At 37.1% G+C, this 19,172-nt stretch overlaps 1 protein-coding gene across 1 annotated transcript in view; it reads left to right on the forward strand.

Annotated features, from left to right (window-relative positions):
- POLR1A (RNA polymerase I subunit A) overlaps positions 1–19,172 on the forward strand; it is a 364,344-nt gene that overhangs the window by 18,163 nt on the left and 327,009 nt on the right. The window contains 6 exon segments of the mRNA XM_053704267.1: positions 3,638–3,740; positions 4,634–4,796; positions 10,907–11,080; positions 11,179–11,301; positions 11,387–11,614; positions 18,586–18,840. Of these exon segments, the coding sequence (XP_053560242.1) occupies positions 3,638–3,740; positions 4,634–4,796; positions 10,907–11,080; positions 11,179–11,301; positions 11,387–11,614; positions 18,586–18,840 (1,046 nt within the window).

The raw sequence follows: 19,172 nt of genomic DNA on the forward strand, positions 1-19,172 counted from the left end.
AACGGCCGCCATATAGTGCACACTCCTGAGCTTCCCGCCTTATTAACAAAGGATACCAAGAGAAAAAGGACATTTGATAATAGAAGTAAATTAAGAAGTTGTAAAAATGACGTGCTCTTTCTGAATCTTTTAAGGAACCGGAAACTCTTTCTATTAGTTTATTTGAAATGTATTTGCTAAAGTCTGTACACAGTATAGGCATCAGATTCCAAATAACACAATAATTAAAGGGACATTCAACACCGATGAAAACATTATCCCATACCTTAGATCAAGCAAAAAAAAAGAGCCTGCACCGCATCCTATCTTCAATAACACTAACGTTAGGTGGCTAATCATGAATGAACATTAAGTTAACAACGGCAGATATGGCCGCCAAACTCCGCCCCCTGTTACGTAGGAGGCTTCTTGTTTTAAACTCATACTCGTTCACAGGGACACTGTTCTATTTCTAATGCGCACGCTCGCTATTAGAAATAGAGCAGTGTCTCCGTGAACGCGGCTAAAGAATCTAGCCAAGGACTTGATTCGCATTGGATGAAGAGTTAGAGAAGAAGCCTCCTACGTAACAGGGGGAGGAGTTTGGCGGCCATATCTGCCGTTGTTAACTTAATGTTCATTCAAGATTAGCCACCTAACGTTAGTGTTATTGAAGATTGGATGGGGTGCAGGCTCTTTTTTTTTTTTTTGCTTGATCTAAGGTATGGGATAATGTTTTCATCGGTGTTGACTGTCCCTTTAAAAAAAAATAAAAAAATTCCTGGCCATAATTAATAGAATTGTTTAACAGTGAAATTTAAAGGTATTTTTCTAAATGTAATGTGTCTTTACATGTTAAAAAAAAAAATATTTGGTTGGAGCAAAATCAATGTAAACATTAACCCCTTATTTAAAGTTAATGTATCTAAAGAGCAAACCTTTGTTCTTCGTGGGAAGGCTTTATCAATTTGGCTACTAGATGTTCTCAGATTTAAAGTGATGGTAAACTCAGTAAAATCAGTAAGTTATAGGACAACTTTGTTACAACTGATGACTTAAACTCCATCGAAAATATAACCAACAGTTTGGATCTAATTTTAAGAAGCGGAAAGTTTAACATCACTTTAAGTGTCAACCTACACTGGATTCAAAATAACTCTTAATACTTTCATACTCAGGATAAAATTAAAGCAACAATTAAAGGGATGTTATAGTGGTAAAATCACATGCTAATGCATTGGAGTAAACCGTTTTAACATTAGTGATCGTGCAGTAGGGATGGGCAAATGTTTGTACAACATACTAAGATTCGTTTAATAATAATAATAATAATAATAATAGTATTTCTAATGCTTTCTTTCAATGTAAAATTCAATTAAAATTTTTCTAATTTAAATTATGCAATATTCGAATTAAAAAAATTCTAATACATATATTTGTAAAAATATTTCTAATGCTCTATTTAAAGGGACAGTAAACACCAGAATTTTTGTTGTTTAAAAAGGTAGATAATCCCTTTATTACCTATTCCCCAATTTTGCATAACCAACACAGTTATAATAATATACTTTTTACCTCTGTGATTACCTTGTATCTATATCCCTTCAAACTGCCCCCTTTTTTTTCAGTTCTTTTGACAGACTTGCATTTTTAGCCAATCAGTGCTGGCTCCTAGGAGCTTCACGTGCCCGAGCTCAATGTTATCTATATAAAAAACATGAACTAACGCCCTCTAGTGGTGAAAAACTGTCAAAATGCTTTCAAATTAGAGGCAGTCTTCAATGTCTAAGAAATTAGCACATGAACCTCCTAGATTTAGCTTTCAACTAAGAATACCAAGAGAACAAAGCAAAATTGGTAATAAAAGTAAATTGGAAAGTTGTTTAAAATTACATGCGCTATTTAAATCATGAAAGATTTTTTTTTTTACTTTACTGTCCCTTTAAATCTCATTTTCAAATTATGCAATATTTGAAATAGAAATTGATATATTTGTATCTATTATGGATCAATTTACTAAATTCCCTACCCCATGAACTATTGAACCTCGGAATAGTGTTTGTTAGAATCAAATTTTACATTCGAAATTTTGAATGTGGATATTCGATCTAATTATGAACATTCTACCAAACTAATCACAGTGTCAGCACATTCACCCATCCCTGTAATGCTTTAGGGCTGCAACTAATGATTATTTTCATAATCGATTAATCGCAATTATTTTTTTCGATTAATCGGATTTAAAAAAATAAAAAATCCTACATTTAAAAATAAAATCCACATACTGAGTGTGATAAATATAAACTTCAGACTAAAACTTTACATTAACACACCTGTTTGTCCAATTTTGTTAACCGGCTGCAGAACACATTTTTATATTCAAGCAACAAAAAACACGAATTGTTTCAAAAGAGGTAGAATTACAAAAAGGCATCACTGTTAATAACATTCTGTTATTTACTCTCTCAGAAACTTTGCATTCAAATGTAAAAATGACAACATGACCACACACTCCTTGCTGAGGCTGGCTCTCTTTTTGCAAGCTATTTTGCCTGCAGCAGAGAAGAGGCGCTCAGATGGTGTTTAGGTGCCTGAGATGCATAAGTAGGTTTTTGCCATTATCACCAGGTGGGATATTTATCTTTAACTCTCCTCCAATGCAAGAGGCCTCTTAACAAAGTAAGCCTGGACTTCATTCGAACATAAAAATATATTGAATATCTATATGCAATTGTAAATAACCAGCTCTATAGTCGGCACTAAGGGGCCTATTTATGAAATGCCTCTCGGACATGATCTGACATTGCGGATCATATCCGACAGACCTCGCTAAATGCGGAGAGCAATATGCTCTTCGCATTCAGCATTGCACCAGCAGGGGGTGTCAATCAACCCGATCGTATTCGTTCTGATTGAATTGCGGCAATCTCTGTCCGCCTCCTCAGAGCACGCAGACAGGTTATGGAGCAGCGGTCTTTAGAAACACGGGCCCTCAAGCTCCATACGGAGTTTGATAGATATGCCCCTTAAAATAACAGATATATACTTATAGGTGTTGAATTTGGTACATATTACAATTAATTAAAAATATAAATAAAAAGGCAAAAGCACTAAGGACTATATATCAATAACAGGACAAAGTCTTACACATTTATCTATACAGTACATATAATCAGCAATAGCAAGCAATACGCTAATAATTGTGCAAACAGATAATAGTGCACATCAATTTAAATAACTCCCATCAATCTAGGGCTAGGTGTAAATAACAAGCTCTGCACTATATCATGTAAAGCATAGTCCCTAATAACCTGAGTTAATATAAACAATCTAAAAGATGACTCCTATTTTATTTCTGGGTTGCACATAAGCCAGGAGTATTTGTAAACTTATACTGTCCTGAAAAAGTGAAAAGTAAATGTCTGTAGACGTCCTTTAGGCTAAGGGCATAACCATAAAACACAATAATACCCTGTGCAGGAGCTCACTGGAGTAAAGCAGTTGGTGCTGTGCACAGACCAACTAATCGATTATGAGATTCGTTGACAACTATTTTCATAATCGATTATATTGATTAGTTGTTGCAGCTCTTTAATGCTGTGCTAATATATATATAGATAATATACCAAAAGTCTAAAGTTAAGTTGCTTTCTTCCAGGTTTTTTCTTGACGAGGATGTTTTCTTCTATGGATATGAGTGATGAATCTTCATTTACACCAGACCTGTTTTTCCTTGACCTTGTTGTTGTACCTCCAGCCAGGTAACATTATGGGGGGGAAAAAAATACAAATATTATTATTATTTTTTATTTTTTTTTAAGTTGTCATCCAAATATTAGCACTTTGTCTTTATCACTTCCATTATCAACTTTTTTCAAGAGATTAAAGGGACACTAAACCCAATTTGTTTTCTTTCTTGATTCAGACAGAGCATGCACTTTTAAGCAACTTTCTAATTTAATCCTATTGTCAATTTTGGTTATGTTTTCCTGTAGGATGCATATGATAACTATGGCGACTGGTGACCACTTGCATCACTAAATACTGTGGAGGTTTTTTAAGGAGAGGAGCACCTCAATACCCCCCCATCATTTTAAAAGGGGGAAATTCCCTTGTTTGTCCTTCCTAGCAGAGGGTTTCCCCCCTGACCAGTGTTCCGTCTAAGGCCAGGTTTGTGTACAGCCCAGCAGTAAAACGGTTAATAAGAGAACGATGCCTTGCAGTGTTTGCTAATTGCATGGTGGGGTTACCTAATTAACTGTTTCACTGCTGGGACAAGCACAAATCTGGCCTTAGAGAGAACAACTGCCCTTGACCATACTAATACTATACTAAGCTTCTTAATTTAAAAGAGGAAAGTAAGTCTTTACCATGATTCAAACAAAGAGTTAAATATATTGTAATATATATGTAAGTGTGTGAACTAAGCTAAACAAGAGGTGTTTTTTAAAGAGAGATATTTTGTTAAAAAATAAATGTGAGGAGGTAGACATTTTGTAATTTCCATTATAACCCCCCCCCCCCCACTAAATTTTACTCATTTTGATGCACAAAGTGCGTTTGAAGTCCCTGATGTAAATCTATCAACATTTTTTTTTTTTTTATGATTTCAGCAGACACTACACATATAATGAGCATTGTTTTCTCTCTGCAGGTTCCGTCCTGTTAATCGCCTGGCAGACCAGGTGTTCACCAATGGTCAGACAGTAAATCTACAAGCAGTCCTGAAGGATGTCACTATAATACAGAAGCTATTGGCTGTAATGGCTCAGGATCAAGAACAGACCCCTCAGATTACAGAAACAGACACCAAGTTGGTAAGATGGAAATAAAAAAAAGCCCAACCCAAAACACCTAACAAGAATTCAGTAAAATAACAACAATACATACAGCTGTTCTTAAATGTGTTTGTTGCTATAGCAGTGGGTCACATGATTAGTGCACGATTTCCCTTGTGCGACCTCCTGTAGTGCTACTATGGCCTAAAGTTAAAACCAGCCATGTAAATGTGTTTTGCGCACAAGTGATCAGTTATTTTGCTTTTTGTGGCCTTAAAAGGTACCTTTTTTTTAAAAGTAATTTTTTATGTATTCTTTATAAATCATTAATTTGATTGCAAAAGCTCTGCATGCAAAATAACGATTTCAAAATAATTTCGTGTTAGAAAAATATGCATTTTTTTACAGTCCCAGGAAACCCTTAAAAAGCCTTTTAAAGGTTCAGAAGAGCCCATTTTTTCATGATTCAGAATTGCTTTGTCCTCTTGGTATCCTTTGTTGAAGAGTACCTAGAATGGCTGAGGAACAGCAATGCAATCCTCTGAGGTAGAGGGTGATCGGTTGCTGCACTTATATGCCACTTGTCATTGGTTCATCTGATTAAGCTAGCTCCCAGTAGTCTGCTTTTCTAGTATTTACTGTATAATTAATCTGATCTACATTTCTGTAGTCATCGGTCTTGTTTGTCAGTGAATATTCTTTCTAGTTTTCTTTGTTTGTTTTTTGGCAATTTAAAGGGACATTGAACCCAAACTTTTTCTTTCATGATTCAGAGAGTGCATAAAATAATAATAATAAAAAAAAAAACGTTTCCAAATTACTCCTATTATAAACTTGTTCAATGCTGAATTCTGCCAACGGAATTCTGCCCACCAGAGGCGAGCTGCAGTGAACAGGGGCGCATATGCCCCTGTCCGCTGTCCCTTGGTAAATCGAGCCTTATATGGCATTGATTGTTGTCATGTCATGATGCAGAAAAGTGCATGCTGCCTACCTAGGTATGCACTTCAACAAAGAATACCATAAGAATGAAGTAAATTTAACTGAAGTAAATTGGAAACCTTTTTTTTTTTTTTTTAAATTGTATGCTCTGTCTAAACCCGCCCCCCCGAAAGAAAATCCCTTGACTTTAATTAAAATCTATTAATAATAAAAAAATATATACTTTTCTGACACTAGATGGTGTAAGAAGCTTTCATAAAAAATTCATTACTTATTAAATGGCTTTGAATGATCATTATTTGTATCTTTTTTTTTTAAAATCATTCATTATTATTGTTTTGTGTAATGACAAACATGTCCATGTTAAAGGGACAGTACAGTAAAAATGTAAGGGACATGAAACACTTTGAGATGGTTATATAAAATAAATCAAGTATATAAAAAAAGTTGCACTATAGTTTCATTATTTATTTTGTCCCCTTTTCCTGCAATTCCATTCTGAAATAGTGAGTTTTTCAGTTCCTGTTAGAAATGGAAGTGCAGAACTATTTATAACAGGTTACCTTCTCTGCTGTGGCAAATTAGGGACAAAGTTACAACATGGCAGCTACAAATGTTTTATAGTCACTAAAACTTTATACTTATTTTGTCAATATTTAAACAACAAATGAAAATTTAAAAAATACATCTACATGTTATTCTGAGTGAGACTAATCTTTTCTTTGAATGCATCTTTCTATCTAGCATTTATTTAATATTTAAAACAGTCATGATTCAAACAGATTTGTGTGTTTTAAGCAACTTTCAAATATACTTATCAAATTTTGCTTTGTTCTCTTGTTATCATTTGCTGAAGAGAAAACCTAAATAGGCTTATAGGTGCTTAGGAATGTGCACGTATCTTTAGCTGTAATGTTTGCAACTATTTATAACATTGTGTTCTCGCCAGGCCCTTTTTAATGGGTTGACCACCCGGCTAAAATAAGCTGAATTCAGCTAATATTAAAGTTCTTCAATTGTATTGCTCAAATTATCATTAAATACATTTTGTAAATTTGTGCTTTGGATAGCACAAAATGTTATATTATAAAGTATTACACTGCCCCCACCCAGCTGGCAACATTTTCTGCAGAGAACACGGACATTGCTCTAAACATTGTTGAAAACATTGCTGCTGGATGACTAAAAAACACATACACCCTCTTGTGCTTACCTAGCAGTACCAAAAGAACTAAGCAGAAATTATGATAGAAGTAAATTGGATAATGTTTAAAATACCATGCTTAATCTAATCCATTTAAAGGACCAGTAAATACAGTCGATTTGCATAATCAACAAATGCATGATAAAAAGACAATACACTAGCACTTAGTCTGTACTTCAAATGAATAGTAGATTTTTTTTTTCTTCTGACAAATTTCAGTTATGTCTATTTCCACTCCCACTGCATCATGTGACAGCCATCAGCCAATCACAAATGCATATACGTATATTCTGCAAATTCTTGCACATGCTCAGTAGTAGTTGGTGACTCATAAAGTGTAAATATAAAAAACTGTGCACATTGGAAAGTTGTTTAACATTGGATGCTCTATCTGAATCATGAAGTTTAATTTTGACGTGATTGTCCCTTTTAATTTTACAGGTTTTTTCTTTATGGCTCTTAAAGGATTTAGTCCTACAGTGAGCAAGTTAAAGGGACAGTCTACTCCAATTTTTTTTTCTTTGTGAGACTTGTGCCCTTTAGATATTATTATAGCCGGATTGTTTCCTGTAAAAGATCTCCACACTAAGATCTGTGCAAATCCATTGGGGATCTTTTACAAGAATCAAACCGGCTACAGAAATATCTGAAGGGCACGAGGATCCAAACGCACATCCCTAATTGATAACACCTTTTACTACCCATTCTCCAGCTTTGCACAACCAACATTGTTATATTAATATACTCACCTTTAAAATTCTACATTTTTGCCTTTCTCCTAGCCACTACAGACCGCTTCTTATCTCAGTTAATTTTTTATAACTTTTCACAGCAAGACACTGCTAGTTCATGCGTGCTTTATAGATAACATTGTGCTCACTCCTGTGGTGTTATTCACGAGTCAGCACTAATTGGCTAAAATGCAACTCTGTAAATATCACTGAGATAAGGTGGCAGTCTGCAGAGGCTTAGATACAAGGTAATCAAAGAGGTAAAAAGTATATTAATATAGCTATGTTGGTTATACAAAACTGCGGAATGAGTAATAAAGGGTTTATCTGTCTTTTTAAACAATACTTTTTTTTAGAGTAGACTGTCCCTTTCAGTTCACAAGCAAATGAAAGGTTAAAGCAAGATGGGTCTGTACAAATTGCATTATAATCTCTGAAACACTGCAAAGCAGATTCCACCCAGCCTAAAGAGTGTCTGAGCATCATGGGAAATTTAGTTCCAAAACATCTGTGGTGCCAAGGTTGCTGTCCCGATATCAAGAGCTAATAATTTTCTTATGCTATGTAGACCTGTAGCTATACTGTGTAGCCTTCAGTATCCTGTGAGTCCTCTTAATCTCAAGCATAGAAAGCACAGTACTAGCTCAAAGGTAGAGCTTGTAGCATACTTTCTTCTCAATCCACAAGTAAGACAGCATGAATATCTTGTGGTTTGGGATTGTCTGGAAATCTGAGCTGCTTTAGTAGATGGTTCATTCAGAGGTTACACAATAAGATTTAAAGGGCCACTAAAGTTAAAATTAAATTTTCATGATCCAGATAGAGCATGCAATGTAAAAAAAAATCCAATATACTTCTGTCACGGGGCGGATGTTGCTGGAGCGAGGAGCGGTCAGTCCTGCAGTCAGCATGTCCTAAAAAGGACCAGCTTCTAGCTGGGAGACACCAGCAATCTTTTGCACCACTCCAGTGGATAAGGTCTGTAGTGCAGACCAGTGGGTCAAAGTGTGCTCAATGTACAGGCAGACAAGTGTTAATAGCCCATTCATCCCAGTGACACAGCTGAGACTTGTATCCTGGGTAGTCCATTATTGAGGGAACTGCAGGCGTATAAATAGCACTTCTTATCTCACACAAGGTGCCATAAAACCAATAAAAACTCCCCTTTCCTAGACACTGAACTATTAGCAGCCAGAATTAAGACCCTGTAACTAATTAGCACCCTGATGGTAAGCCAGCCAATTGTATAAAATCCACTGCTACAATTCCTTATTGGTCAGTAACTCAACTCTATCTCCTCATGCTCTTAAAGTTATTGTCAAGTTGAATAATTTTCTGGCTACTATATAAAATGTACTATAAAAAAAATAGGGGCACTTTAGTTTTTTTTTTTTTTTTTTTTTTTTTTTTAAAGATGCAGTATTTCTAAAATATTTACCATTTAGAGATGGTAAAAGTTACACTGTTTCTCCACCCACATCTCCTAGATTCTTTAGTTGAGGGATCACTAATTTGGCTTAATCTAATAGTTGCGTCCAGCTCGTGGAGTTCGCAATGATAAGAAGAAGCCAGGTTAGTCATCCCTCAGCTAAATAAATTAGGAGATGCGGGCGAAGGAATGACGCAATGTTTACCATCTCTAAATGGAATGATAAAGAGCAGAAAAAGGATAAAGTGCTATACGCTCTGGGCTTGTCTCATTGAAGTTAATCTTGCCTCAGGATATTTTGTCAGACATCAAGAACATAGGAGAAGCCATGCTTCAGCAATAACTGATATTTCCAAATAGATGGGCCTAGTTAAAACATTGTGCTATTAATCCAGTAATGTTTGTGATCTGGAAGGGCTCATGGCTCATTCAAATACAGAACTTTGTTTTGCAGCAGTTTGGAAGTCTTTATTAAACGTTTTCTTTCTTATTACAAACTGAACATTTGTCATTCCACAGAGGCAACATTTAGCAGAAACGTTTAACATCAACGTTTGTTGATGATTAATTTTTGTCTACTCCTGAGCCAAGACAACTGGACATTTTAAAGCCAATATACAGATATTTCCATACATTGTCTTATATTGTTTGGAAACATTAATTTGGCTCCCTCCGATTTGCTGTCCAATCACTAAGAATGAGGCCAGGGTCTTGCTTTTAAGCCAATAAAATAATCGGTGGGGAGTTTTACCATCTCTGTTCTTCACTGATGAAGATAATGTGACAAACATAATTAAATTTTACCTCATAATATATATTAAGAGGCCACATTGTCATTATGGGCAATTGTAAAAATGACAAATCATGCAGTCTTATCAACAGTCTTATCTACAGGTCTACTTTTGGACACAGTTGTCCTACATGGCTGAAAAAGCTTCAGTAAAATCAGTGTGTTTAAACATATTAAGAATATTCTATAAGATCTTGGGTTACGGTTCTTAGTCTCTCTTGAAAGTTGTAGAGATCTTAGAAACATTACGTGTGCCCGTAAATGGGCTAATTTGCCTGTTTATGGGCGCACACGTTAAATAACCATCCATTACGAGTGGCTGGTTAATGCTATCGCAAGCTCACAGTAGCACTTTGCACTAGCATTCATTAACCAGAGATCATATCTCTGGTTAATGGAAAAAAATGTCCCCAAATTTGCCCCATAATAAAGTGTACAGTTATTTTATTAAAATAACAAATGTAGCAACTTTATTATTTAAAATAATAATGGCACAGAGCAGTGTTAAGAGGTTAAAGTGTGCGGATGTGGGGTGTTAGCAATGTAAAAACAAATTTCAGTGTCGTTTTCTGTCTATGGGGACTGTGTTATTACTGTAAATATATATGTATATGCTTATATACATATATATTTGTGTTTATGTGTATGTACACATAAATATATAAATTCTTATACATATATATTTAAACTTTGCTGCCCATGGCTGCACGACTTGCCCCCTTTGCTGCGCTAAGTTCTCTGCTGTGACTATCAGAATGAGAACGAGGCTCCCATTGGAGCCTATGAAAGCCAGTTCTCGTGAGTGCAAAGCTTTTATGCAATGTGAACGCAAGGTCGCAATCGCATTGCACTCAACTTCTAATATATTACGACTGGAATACAATTTTGTTCTTCACTCGTAATCTAGCTCTTAGTGACTAGATGCCATATAATATTGACACAAATCGCTCATCTTTAGGTTAATAATCTTTGAGCTACTCTGACTGTATATATTTTTACATCTTCTCTCCTGAATGTGCTTTGTTTCATTGCATTTACTTTTTTTTTTTTTAGGAAGGGGAAGAAGCCTCAAATGACATTGATCGCTCGTTTTTGACCTTGTTGCCTGGACAGTCCCTTGCAGATAAACTGTACAACGCTTGGATCAGACTTCAGAGTCATGTGAATATTGTTTTTGACAGCGACATGGATAAATTAATGACAGAGAAGTACCCTGGAATCCGGCAGGTCAGTTTGTGCTCATTTGGTTTAAGATATATTGAAAAGGGTATTAACGTGTGTGTATACTGAAAACTACTTTACGTATCCACTGATGTTTTGTTTAGCTCCTAGAAAAGAAGGAGGGTCTTTTTCGCAAGCATATGATGGGAAAGCGTGTGGATTACGCAGCTCGCTCTGTGATCTGTCCTGACATGTACATCAACACCAATGAGATTGGGATCCCTATGGTAAGGCTATGCTGATTGTGTGAGACTTTGCAGATGTTACATGCATGGTTTGGATTCTTATTTTTTTTTTTTTTCTGTCAATCAGGTATTTGCTACCAAACTGACTTACCCCCAGCCAGTCACTCCCTGGAATGTCCAGGAATTGAGACAATCCGTTATTAATGGTCCAAACATCCACCCAGGGGCCTCTATGGTGATCAATGAGGATGGCTCTCGCACTATACTGAATCCCAGTGACCCCAGCCAGAGGGAGGCCATGGCAAAGCAACTGCTCACTCCATCCACGGGAGTGAAGAGATTGGCATCCAAAATTGTTAGTCCATTGTAGATTAAAATGTAAATGATTCTGGAATTATTGGTTATTATATTCCTTCTAGCTTTAGAGACTTTCAACAGATTAGACTCTCCAGGTGTGTCACAATGTAGCATGTATATTTAAACACAGGAATTGTGGGAATTTCTTACGGAAATACACAAAAATAGTTGTTCATCTTTACGTATAAATGTTTCTTTCATGTAATTAGCAAGAGTCCATGAGCTAGTGACGTATGGGATATACATTCCTACCAGGAGGGGCAAAGTTTCCCAAACCTCAAAATGCCTATAAATACACCCCTCACCACACCCACAATTCAGTTTTACAAACTTTGCCTCCTATGGAGGTGGTGAAGTAAGTTTGTGCTAGATTCTACGTTGATATGCGCTCCGCAGCAAGTTGGAGCCCGGTTTTCCTCTCAGCGTGCAGTGAATGTCAGAGGGATGTGAGGAGAGTATTGCCTATTTGAATGCAGTGATCTCCTTCTACGGGGTCTATTTCATAGGTTCTCTGTTATCGGTCGTAGAGATTCATCTCTTACCTCCCTTTTCAGATCGACGATATACTCTTATTTATATACCATTACCTCTACTGATTCTCGTTTCAGTACTGGTTTGGCTTTCTACAAACATGTAGATGAGTGTCCTGGGGTAAGTAAATCTTATTTTCTGTGACACTCTAAGCTATGGTTGGGCACTTTGTTTATAAAGTTCTAAATATATGTATTCAAACATTTATTTGCCTTGACTCAGAATGTTCAACATTCCTTATTTTCAGACAGTTTCATATTTGGGATAATGCATTTGAATTAATCATTTTTTCTTACCTTCAAAAATTTGACTCTTTTTTCCCTGTGGGCTGTTAGGCTCGCGGGGGCTGAAAATGCTTTATTTTATTGCGTCATTCTTGGCGCGGACTTTTTTGGCGCAAAAAATCTTTTCCGTTTCCGGCGTCATACGTGTCGCCGGAAGTTGCGTCATTTTTTTGACGTTATTTTGCGCCAAAAATGTCGGCGTTCCGGAAGTGGCGTCATTTTTGGCGCCAAAAGCATTTAGGCGCCAAATAATGTGGGCGTCTTATTTGGCGCTAAAAAAATTTGGGCGTCGCTTTTGTCTCCACATTATTTAAGTCTCATTTTTCATTGCTTCTGGTTGCTAGAAGCTTGTTCTTTGGCATTTTTTCCCATTCCTGAAACTGTCATTTAAGGAATTTGATCAATTTTGCTTTATATGTTGTTTTTTCTCTTACATATTGCAAGATGTCTCACGTTGCATCTGAGTCAGAAGATACTTCAGGAAAATCGCGGTCTAGTGCTGGACCTACCAAAGCTAAGTGTATCTGCTGTAAACTTTTGGTAGCTATTCCTCCGGCTGTTGTTTGTATTAATTGTCATGACAAACTTGTTAATGCAGATAATATTTCCTTTAGTAAAGTACCATTGCCTGTTGCAGTTCCTTCAACATCTAAGGTGCAGAATGTTCCTGATAACATAAGAGATTTTGTTTCTGAATCCATCAAGAAGGCTATGTCTGTTATTTCTCCTTCTAGTAAACATAAAAAATCTTTTAAAACTTCTCTCCCTACAGATGAATTTTTAAATCAACATCATCATTCTGATTCTGATGATTCTTCTGGTTCAGAGGATTCTTTCTCAGAGATTGATGCTGATAAATCTTCATATTTATTTAAAATGGAATTTATTCGTTCTTTACTTAAAGAAGTACTAATTAGAATTAGTATCAAGAGGACCAGAATCCTCTATTTCTAAAGCAAACGTTTAGATAAGGTATTTAAATCTCCTGTGGTTATTCCAGAAGTTTTTCCTGTTCCTAATGCTATTTCTGAAGTAATTTCCAAAGAATGGGATAAATTGGGTAATTCATTTACTCCTTCTAAACGTTTTAAGCGATTATATCCTGTGCCGTCTGACAGATTAGAATTTTGGGACAAAATCCCTAGAGTTGATGGGGCTATTTCTACCCTTGCTAAACGTACTACTATTCCTACGTCAGATGGTACTTCCTTTAAGGATCCTTTAGATAGGAAAATTGAATCCTTTCTAAGAAAAGCTTATCTGTGTTCAGGTAATCTTCTTAGACCTGCTATATCATTGGCTGATGTTGCTGCAGCTTCAACTTTTTGGTTGGAAACTTTAGCTCAACAAGTAACAGATCATGATTCTCATAATATTATTATTCTTCTTCAGCATGCTAATAATTTTATCTGTGATGCCATTTTTGATATTATTAGAGTTGATGTCAGGTTTATGTTTCTAGCTATTTTAGCTAGAAGAGCTTTATGGCTTAAGACTTGGAATGCTGATATGGCTTCTAAATCAACTCTACTTTCCATTTCTTTCCAGGGTAACAAATTATTTGGTTCTCAGTTGGATTCTATTATCTCAACTGTTACTGGTGGGAAAGGAACTTTTTTACCACAGGATAAAAAAATCTAAGGGTAAAAACAGGGCTAATAATCGTTTTCGTTCCTTTCGTTTCAACAAAGAACAAAAGCCTGATCCTTCATCCTCAGGAGCAGTTTCAGTTTGGAAACCATCTCCAGTCTGGAATAAATCCAAGCCTGCTAGAAAGGCAAAGCCTGCTTCTAAGTCCACATGAAGGTGCGGCCCTCATTCCAGCTCAGCTGGTAGGGGGCAGGTTACGTTTTTTTCAAAGAAATTTGGTTCAATTCTGTTCACAATCTTTGGATTCAGAATATTGTTTCAGAAGGGTACAGAATTGGTTTCAAGATGAGACCTCCTGCAAAGAGATTTTTTCTTTCCCGTGTCCCAGTAAATCCAGTGAAAGCTCAAGCATTTCTGACTTGTGTTTCAGATCTAGAGTTGGCGGGAGTAATTATGCCAGTTCCAGTTCCGGAACAGGGGATGGGGTTTTATTCAAATCTCTTCATTGTACCAAAGAAGGAGAATTCCTTCAGACCAGTTCTGGATCTAAAAATATTGAATCGTTATGTAAGGATACCTACGTTCAAAATGGTAACTGTAAGGACTATCTTGCCTTTTGTTCAGCAAGGGCATTATATGTCCACGATAGATTTACAGGATGCATATCTGCATATTCCGATTCATCCAGATCATTATCAGTTCCTGAGATTCTCTTTTCTGGACAAGCATTACCAGTTTGTGGCTCTGCCGTTTGGCCTAGCTACAGCTCCAAGAATTTTTACAAAGGTTCTCGGTGCCCTTCTGTCTGTAATCAGAGAACAGGGTATTGTGGTATTTCCTTATTTGGACGATATCTTGGTACTTGCTCAGTCTTTACATTTAGCAGAATCTCATACGAATCGACTTGTGTTGTTTCTTCAAGATCATGGTTGGAGGATCAATTTACCAAAAAGTTAATTGATTCCTCAGACAAGGGTGACCTTTCTGGGTTTCCAGATAGATTCAGTGTCCATGACTCTGTCTTTAACAGACAGGAGACATCTAAAATTGATTTCAGCTTGTCGAAACCTTCAGTCACAATCATTCCCTTCGGTAGCCTTATGCATGGAAATTCTAGGTCTTATGACTGCTGCATCAGACGCGATCCCCTTTGCTCGTTTTCACATGCGACCTCTACAGCTCTGTATGCTGAATCAATGGTGCAAGGATTACACAAAGATATCTCAAATAATATCTTTAAAACCGATTGTACGACACTCTCTAACGTGGTGGACAGATCACCATCGTTTAATTCAGGGGGCTTCTTTTGTGCTTCCGACCTGGACTGTAATTTCAACAGATGCAAGTCTCACGGGTTGGGGAGCTGTGTGGGGATCTCTGACGGCACAAGGAGTTTGGGAATCTCAGGAGGTGAGATTACCGATCAATATTTTGGAACTCCGTGCAATTTTCAGAGCTCTTCAGTCTTGGCCTCTTCTGAAGAGAGAATCGTTCATTTGTTTTCAGACAGACAATGTCACAACTGTGGCATACATCAATCATCAAGGAGGGACTCACAGTCCTCTGGCTATGAAAGAAGTATCTCGAATTCTGGTTTGGGCGGAATCCAGCTCCTGTCTAATCTCTGCGGTTCATATCCCATTTATAGACAATTGGGAAGCGGATTATCTCAGTCGCCAAACGTTGCATCCGGGCGAATGGTCTCTTCACCCAGAGGTATTTCTTCAGATTGTTCAAATGTGGGAACTTCCAGAAATAGATCTGATGGCGTCTCATCTAAACAAGAAACTTCCCAGGTATCTGTCCAGATCCCGGGATCCTCAGGCGGAGGCAGTGGATGCATTATCACTTCCTTGGAAGTATCATCCTGCCTATATCTTTCCGCCTCTAGTTCTTCTTCCAAGAGTAATCTCCAAGATTCTGAAGGAATGCTCGTTTGTTCTGCTGGTAGCTCTGGCATGGCCTCACAGGTTTTGGTATGCGGATCTGGTCCGGATGGCCTCTTGCCAACACTGGACTCTTCCGTTAAGACCAGACCTTCTGTCGCAAGGTCCTTTTTTCCATCAGGATCTGAAATCCTTAAATTTAAAGGTATGGAGATTGAACGCTTGATTCTTGGTCAAAGAGGTTTCTCTGACTCTGTGATTAATACTATGTTACAGGCGTGTAAATCTGTATCTAGAGAGATATATTATAGAGTCTGGAAGACTTATATTTCTTGGTGTCTTTCTCATCATTTTTCTTGGCATTCTTTTAGAATACCGAGAATTTTACAGTTTCTTCAGGATGGTTTAGATAAGGGTTTGTCCGCAAGTTCCTTGAAAGGTCAAATCTCTGCTCTTTCTGTTCTTTTTCACAGAAAGATTGCTATTCTTCCTGATATTCATTGTTTTGTACAAGCTTTGGTTCGTATAAAACCTGTCATTAAGTCAATTTCTCCTCCTTGGAGTTTGAATTTGGTTCTGGGGGCTCTTCAAGCTCCTCCGTTTGAACCTATGCATTCATTGGACATTAAATTACTTTCTTGGAAAGTTTTGTTCCTTTTGGCAATCTCTTCTGCCAGAAGAGTTTCTGAATTATCTGCTCTTTCTTGTGAGTCTCCTTTTCTGATTTTTCATCAGGATAAGGCGGTGTTGCGAACTTCTTTTGATTTTTTACCTAAAGTTGTGAATTCCAACAACATTAGTAGAGAAATTGTGGTTCCTTCATTATGTCCTAATCCTAAGAATTCTAAGGAGAAATCGTTGCATTCTTTGGATGTTGTTAGAGCTTTGAAATATTATGTTGAAGCTACTAAGTCTTTCCGTAAGACTTCTAGTCTATTTGTTATCTTTTCCGGTTCTAGAAAAGGCCAGAAAGCTTCTGCCATTTCTTTGGCATCTTGGTTGAAATCTTTAATTCATCTTGCCTATGTTGAGTCGGGTAAAACTCCGCCTCAAAGGATTACAGCTCATTCTACTAGGTCAGTTTCTACTTCCTGGGCGTTTAGGAATGAAGCTTCGATTGATCAGATTTGCAAAGCAGCAACTTGGTCCTCTTTGCATACTTTTACTAAATTCTACCATTTTGATGTATTTTCTTCTTCTGAAGCAGTTTTTGGTAGAAAAATACTTCAGGCAGCGGTTTCAGTTTGAATCTTCTGCTTATGTTTTTCATTAAACTTTATTTTGGGTGTGGATTATTTTCAGCAGGAATTGGCTGTCTTTATTTTATCCCTCCCTCTCTAGTGACTCTTGTGTGGAAAGATCCACATCTTGGGTAATCATTATCCCATACGTCACTAGCTCATGGACTCTTGCTAATTACATGAAAGAAAACATAATTTATGTAAGAACTTACCTGATAAATTCATTTCTTTCATATTAGCAAGAGTCCATGAGGCCCGCCCTTTTTTTGTGGTGGTTATGATTTTTGTATAAAGCACAATTATTCCAATTCCTTATTTTATATGCTTTTGCACTTTTTTATCACCCCACTTCTTGGCTATTCGTTAAACTGAATTGTGGGTGTGGTGAGGGGTGTATTTATAGGCATTTTGAGGTTTGGGAAACTTTGCCCCTCCTGGTAGGAATGTATATCCCATACGTCACTAGCTCATGGACTCTTGCTAATATGAAAGAAATGAATTTATCAGGTAAGTTCTTACATAAATTATGTTATCTGTGTATCAGAGATTAATTGTGATGTATGGCAGCATTTAACTGTTTTCATAACTAATAGAATATTTTATATTTGAACAATAACTTGAGGTTTATAGTTTACAAAAATGTTCTTTTAGTTTTAAGCCGTGTGTGTGCGCCACTTCAGTTAGCTAGCTATTCTGTGTATGTCTTTTAAGGTTCATTTCATTTTCCAGTGCAATCATAATTCCCTTATGTATGTTGTACAAAATTATTCATTTAAATGGTTTAGTCTCCCTTTCCAACAGTCACTTAAAGGGCCATAATAATCAATAGGGCAAAAAGGGTTAAACACACAATAGAGGTACCGCTCTGGGCTTGCAGTGGAAAGCACTGCTGATCAAATCGGTAGAGCTAGTCGCACAACTCCGATGTGGAGCTTATCTCTGCTGATTGGCTCAATGGCGTTTTCCGGTGTGTTTTTTTTTTTAAGCCTCCCTAACAGGCCATGTTTACTAATCAGCTGATTATTTAACCTGTGCTCCAGTTATACCCTCAAAATGTGGCCTGTTAGGGAGGCCTAACGACAGGTTTTAAAACCAGTGCTCTAGAACATTTCATTATTACACAATTGCACTATGTGTTTAACCCCCCAATTGGTTAAACACATAGTTTAAGCATGCTCTGTACCAGCAGTGCAGTACTGGTCTACAGCTGAACATCGGGTTGCATAGCTGTCTGTCGCCAGTTAAGTTGAGGACCAGCATTGCATTGCTGCTCTGGAGTTTACAATAGTACAGTAAGAAAATACTCTGGTACATTATAGCATGTTGTTATTTCTTCTGTTTAACCCCTTGAAGCCTACCGGCTTGCTGGTGCCAGATATTGCAGGGCTGAAAGTGTCTCCTCTTGACGTTGGCTGTGCTTTTTATCTTGTGTTCCAGGTGTGTCGTCATGTGAAGAATGGGGATGTGCTGCTACTGAATCGCCAGCCCACTCTCCACAGACCTTCCATCCAAGCTCACAAAGCTCGTATTCTGCCTGGCGAGAAGGTTCTACGGCTTCACTATGCAAATTGTAAGGCCTACAATGCTGACTTTGATGGTGATGAAATGAATGCTCACTTCCCGCAGGGCGAACTGGGCCGAGCTGAAGCCTACACCATAGCATGCACTGACCAGCAGTACTTGGTGCCTAAGGTACTTGCCTGTTAAAGAGCAACTCTACTGCCCTGCTCTTAGAAGTCATTTTCTTATGCATTAACCCCTTAGTTAACAGGTGTTGCAGCCCTTATGGCATCAAAGTGGCTAAAATCTAGACATATTTCTGTTTCTAAAATGATTTGTTTAGAATTTGCTTAAAGGGATACTAAACCCAATTTATTTCTTTCACAAAACAGAGTGCATGCAATTTTAAGCAACTAATTTACTCCTATTATAAGTTTTCTTCGTTCTCTTGGTATCTTTACTTGGAAAAGCAGGAATGTAAGCTTAGGAGCCAGACCAGTTTTAATTTTTTTTCTGTTCAGCAC

Source organism: Bombina bombina, chromosome 2, assembly GCF_027579735.1.
Source record: "Bombina bombina isolate aBomBom1 chromosome 2, aBomBom1.pri, whole genome shotgun sequence".
NCBI lineage: Eukaryota > Metazoa > Chordata > Amphibia > Anura > Bombinatoridae > Bombina > Bombina bombina.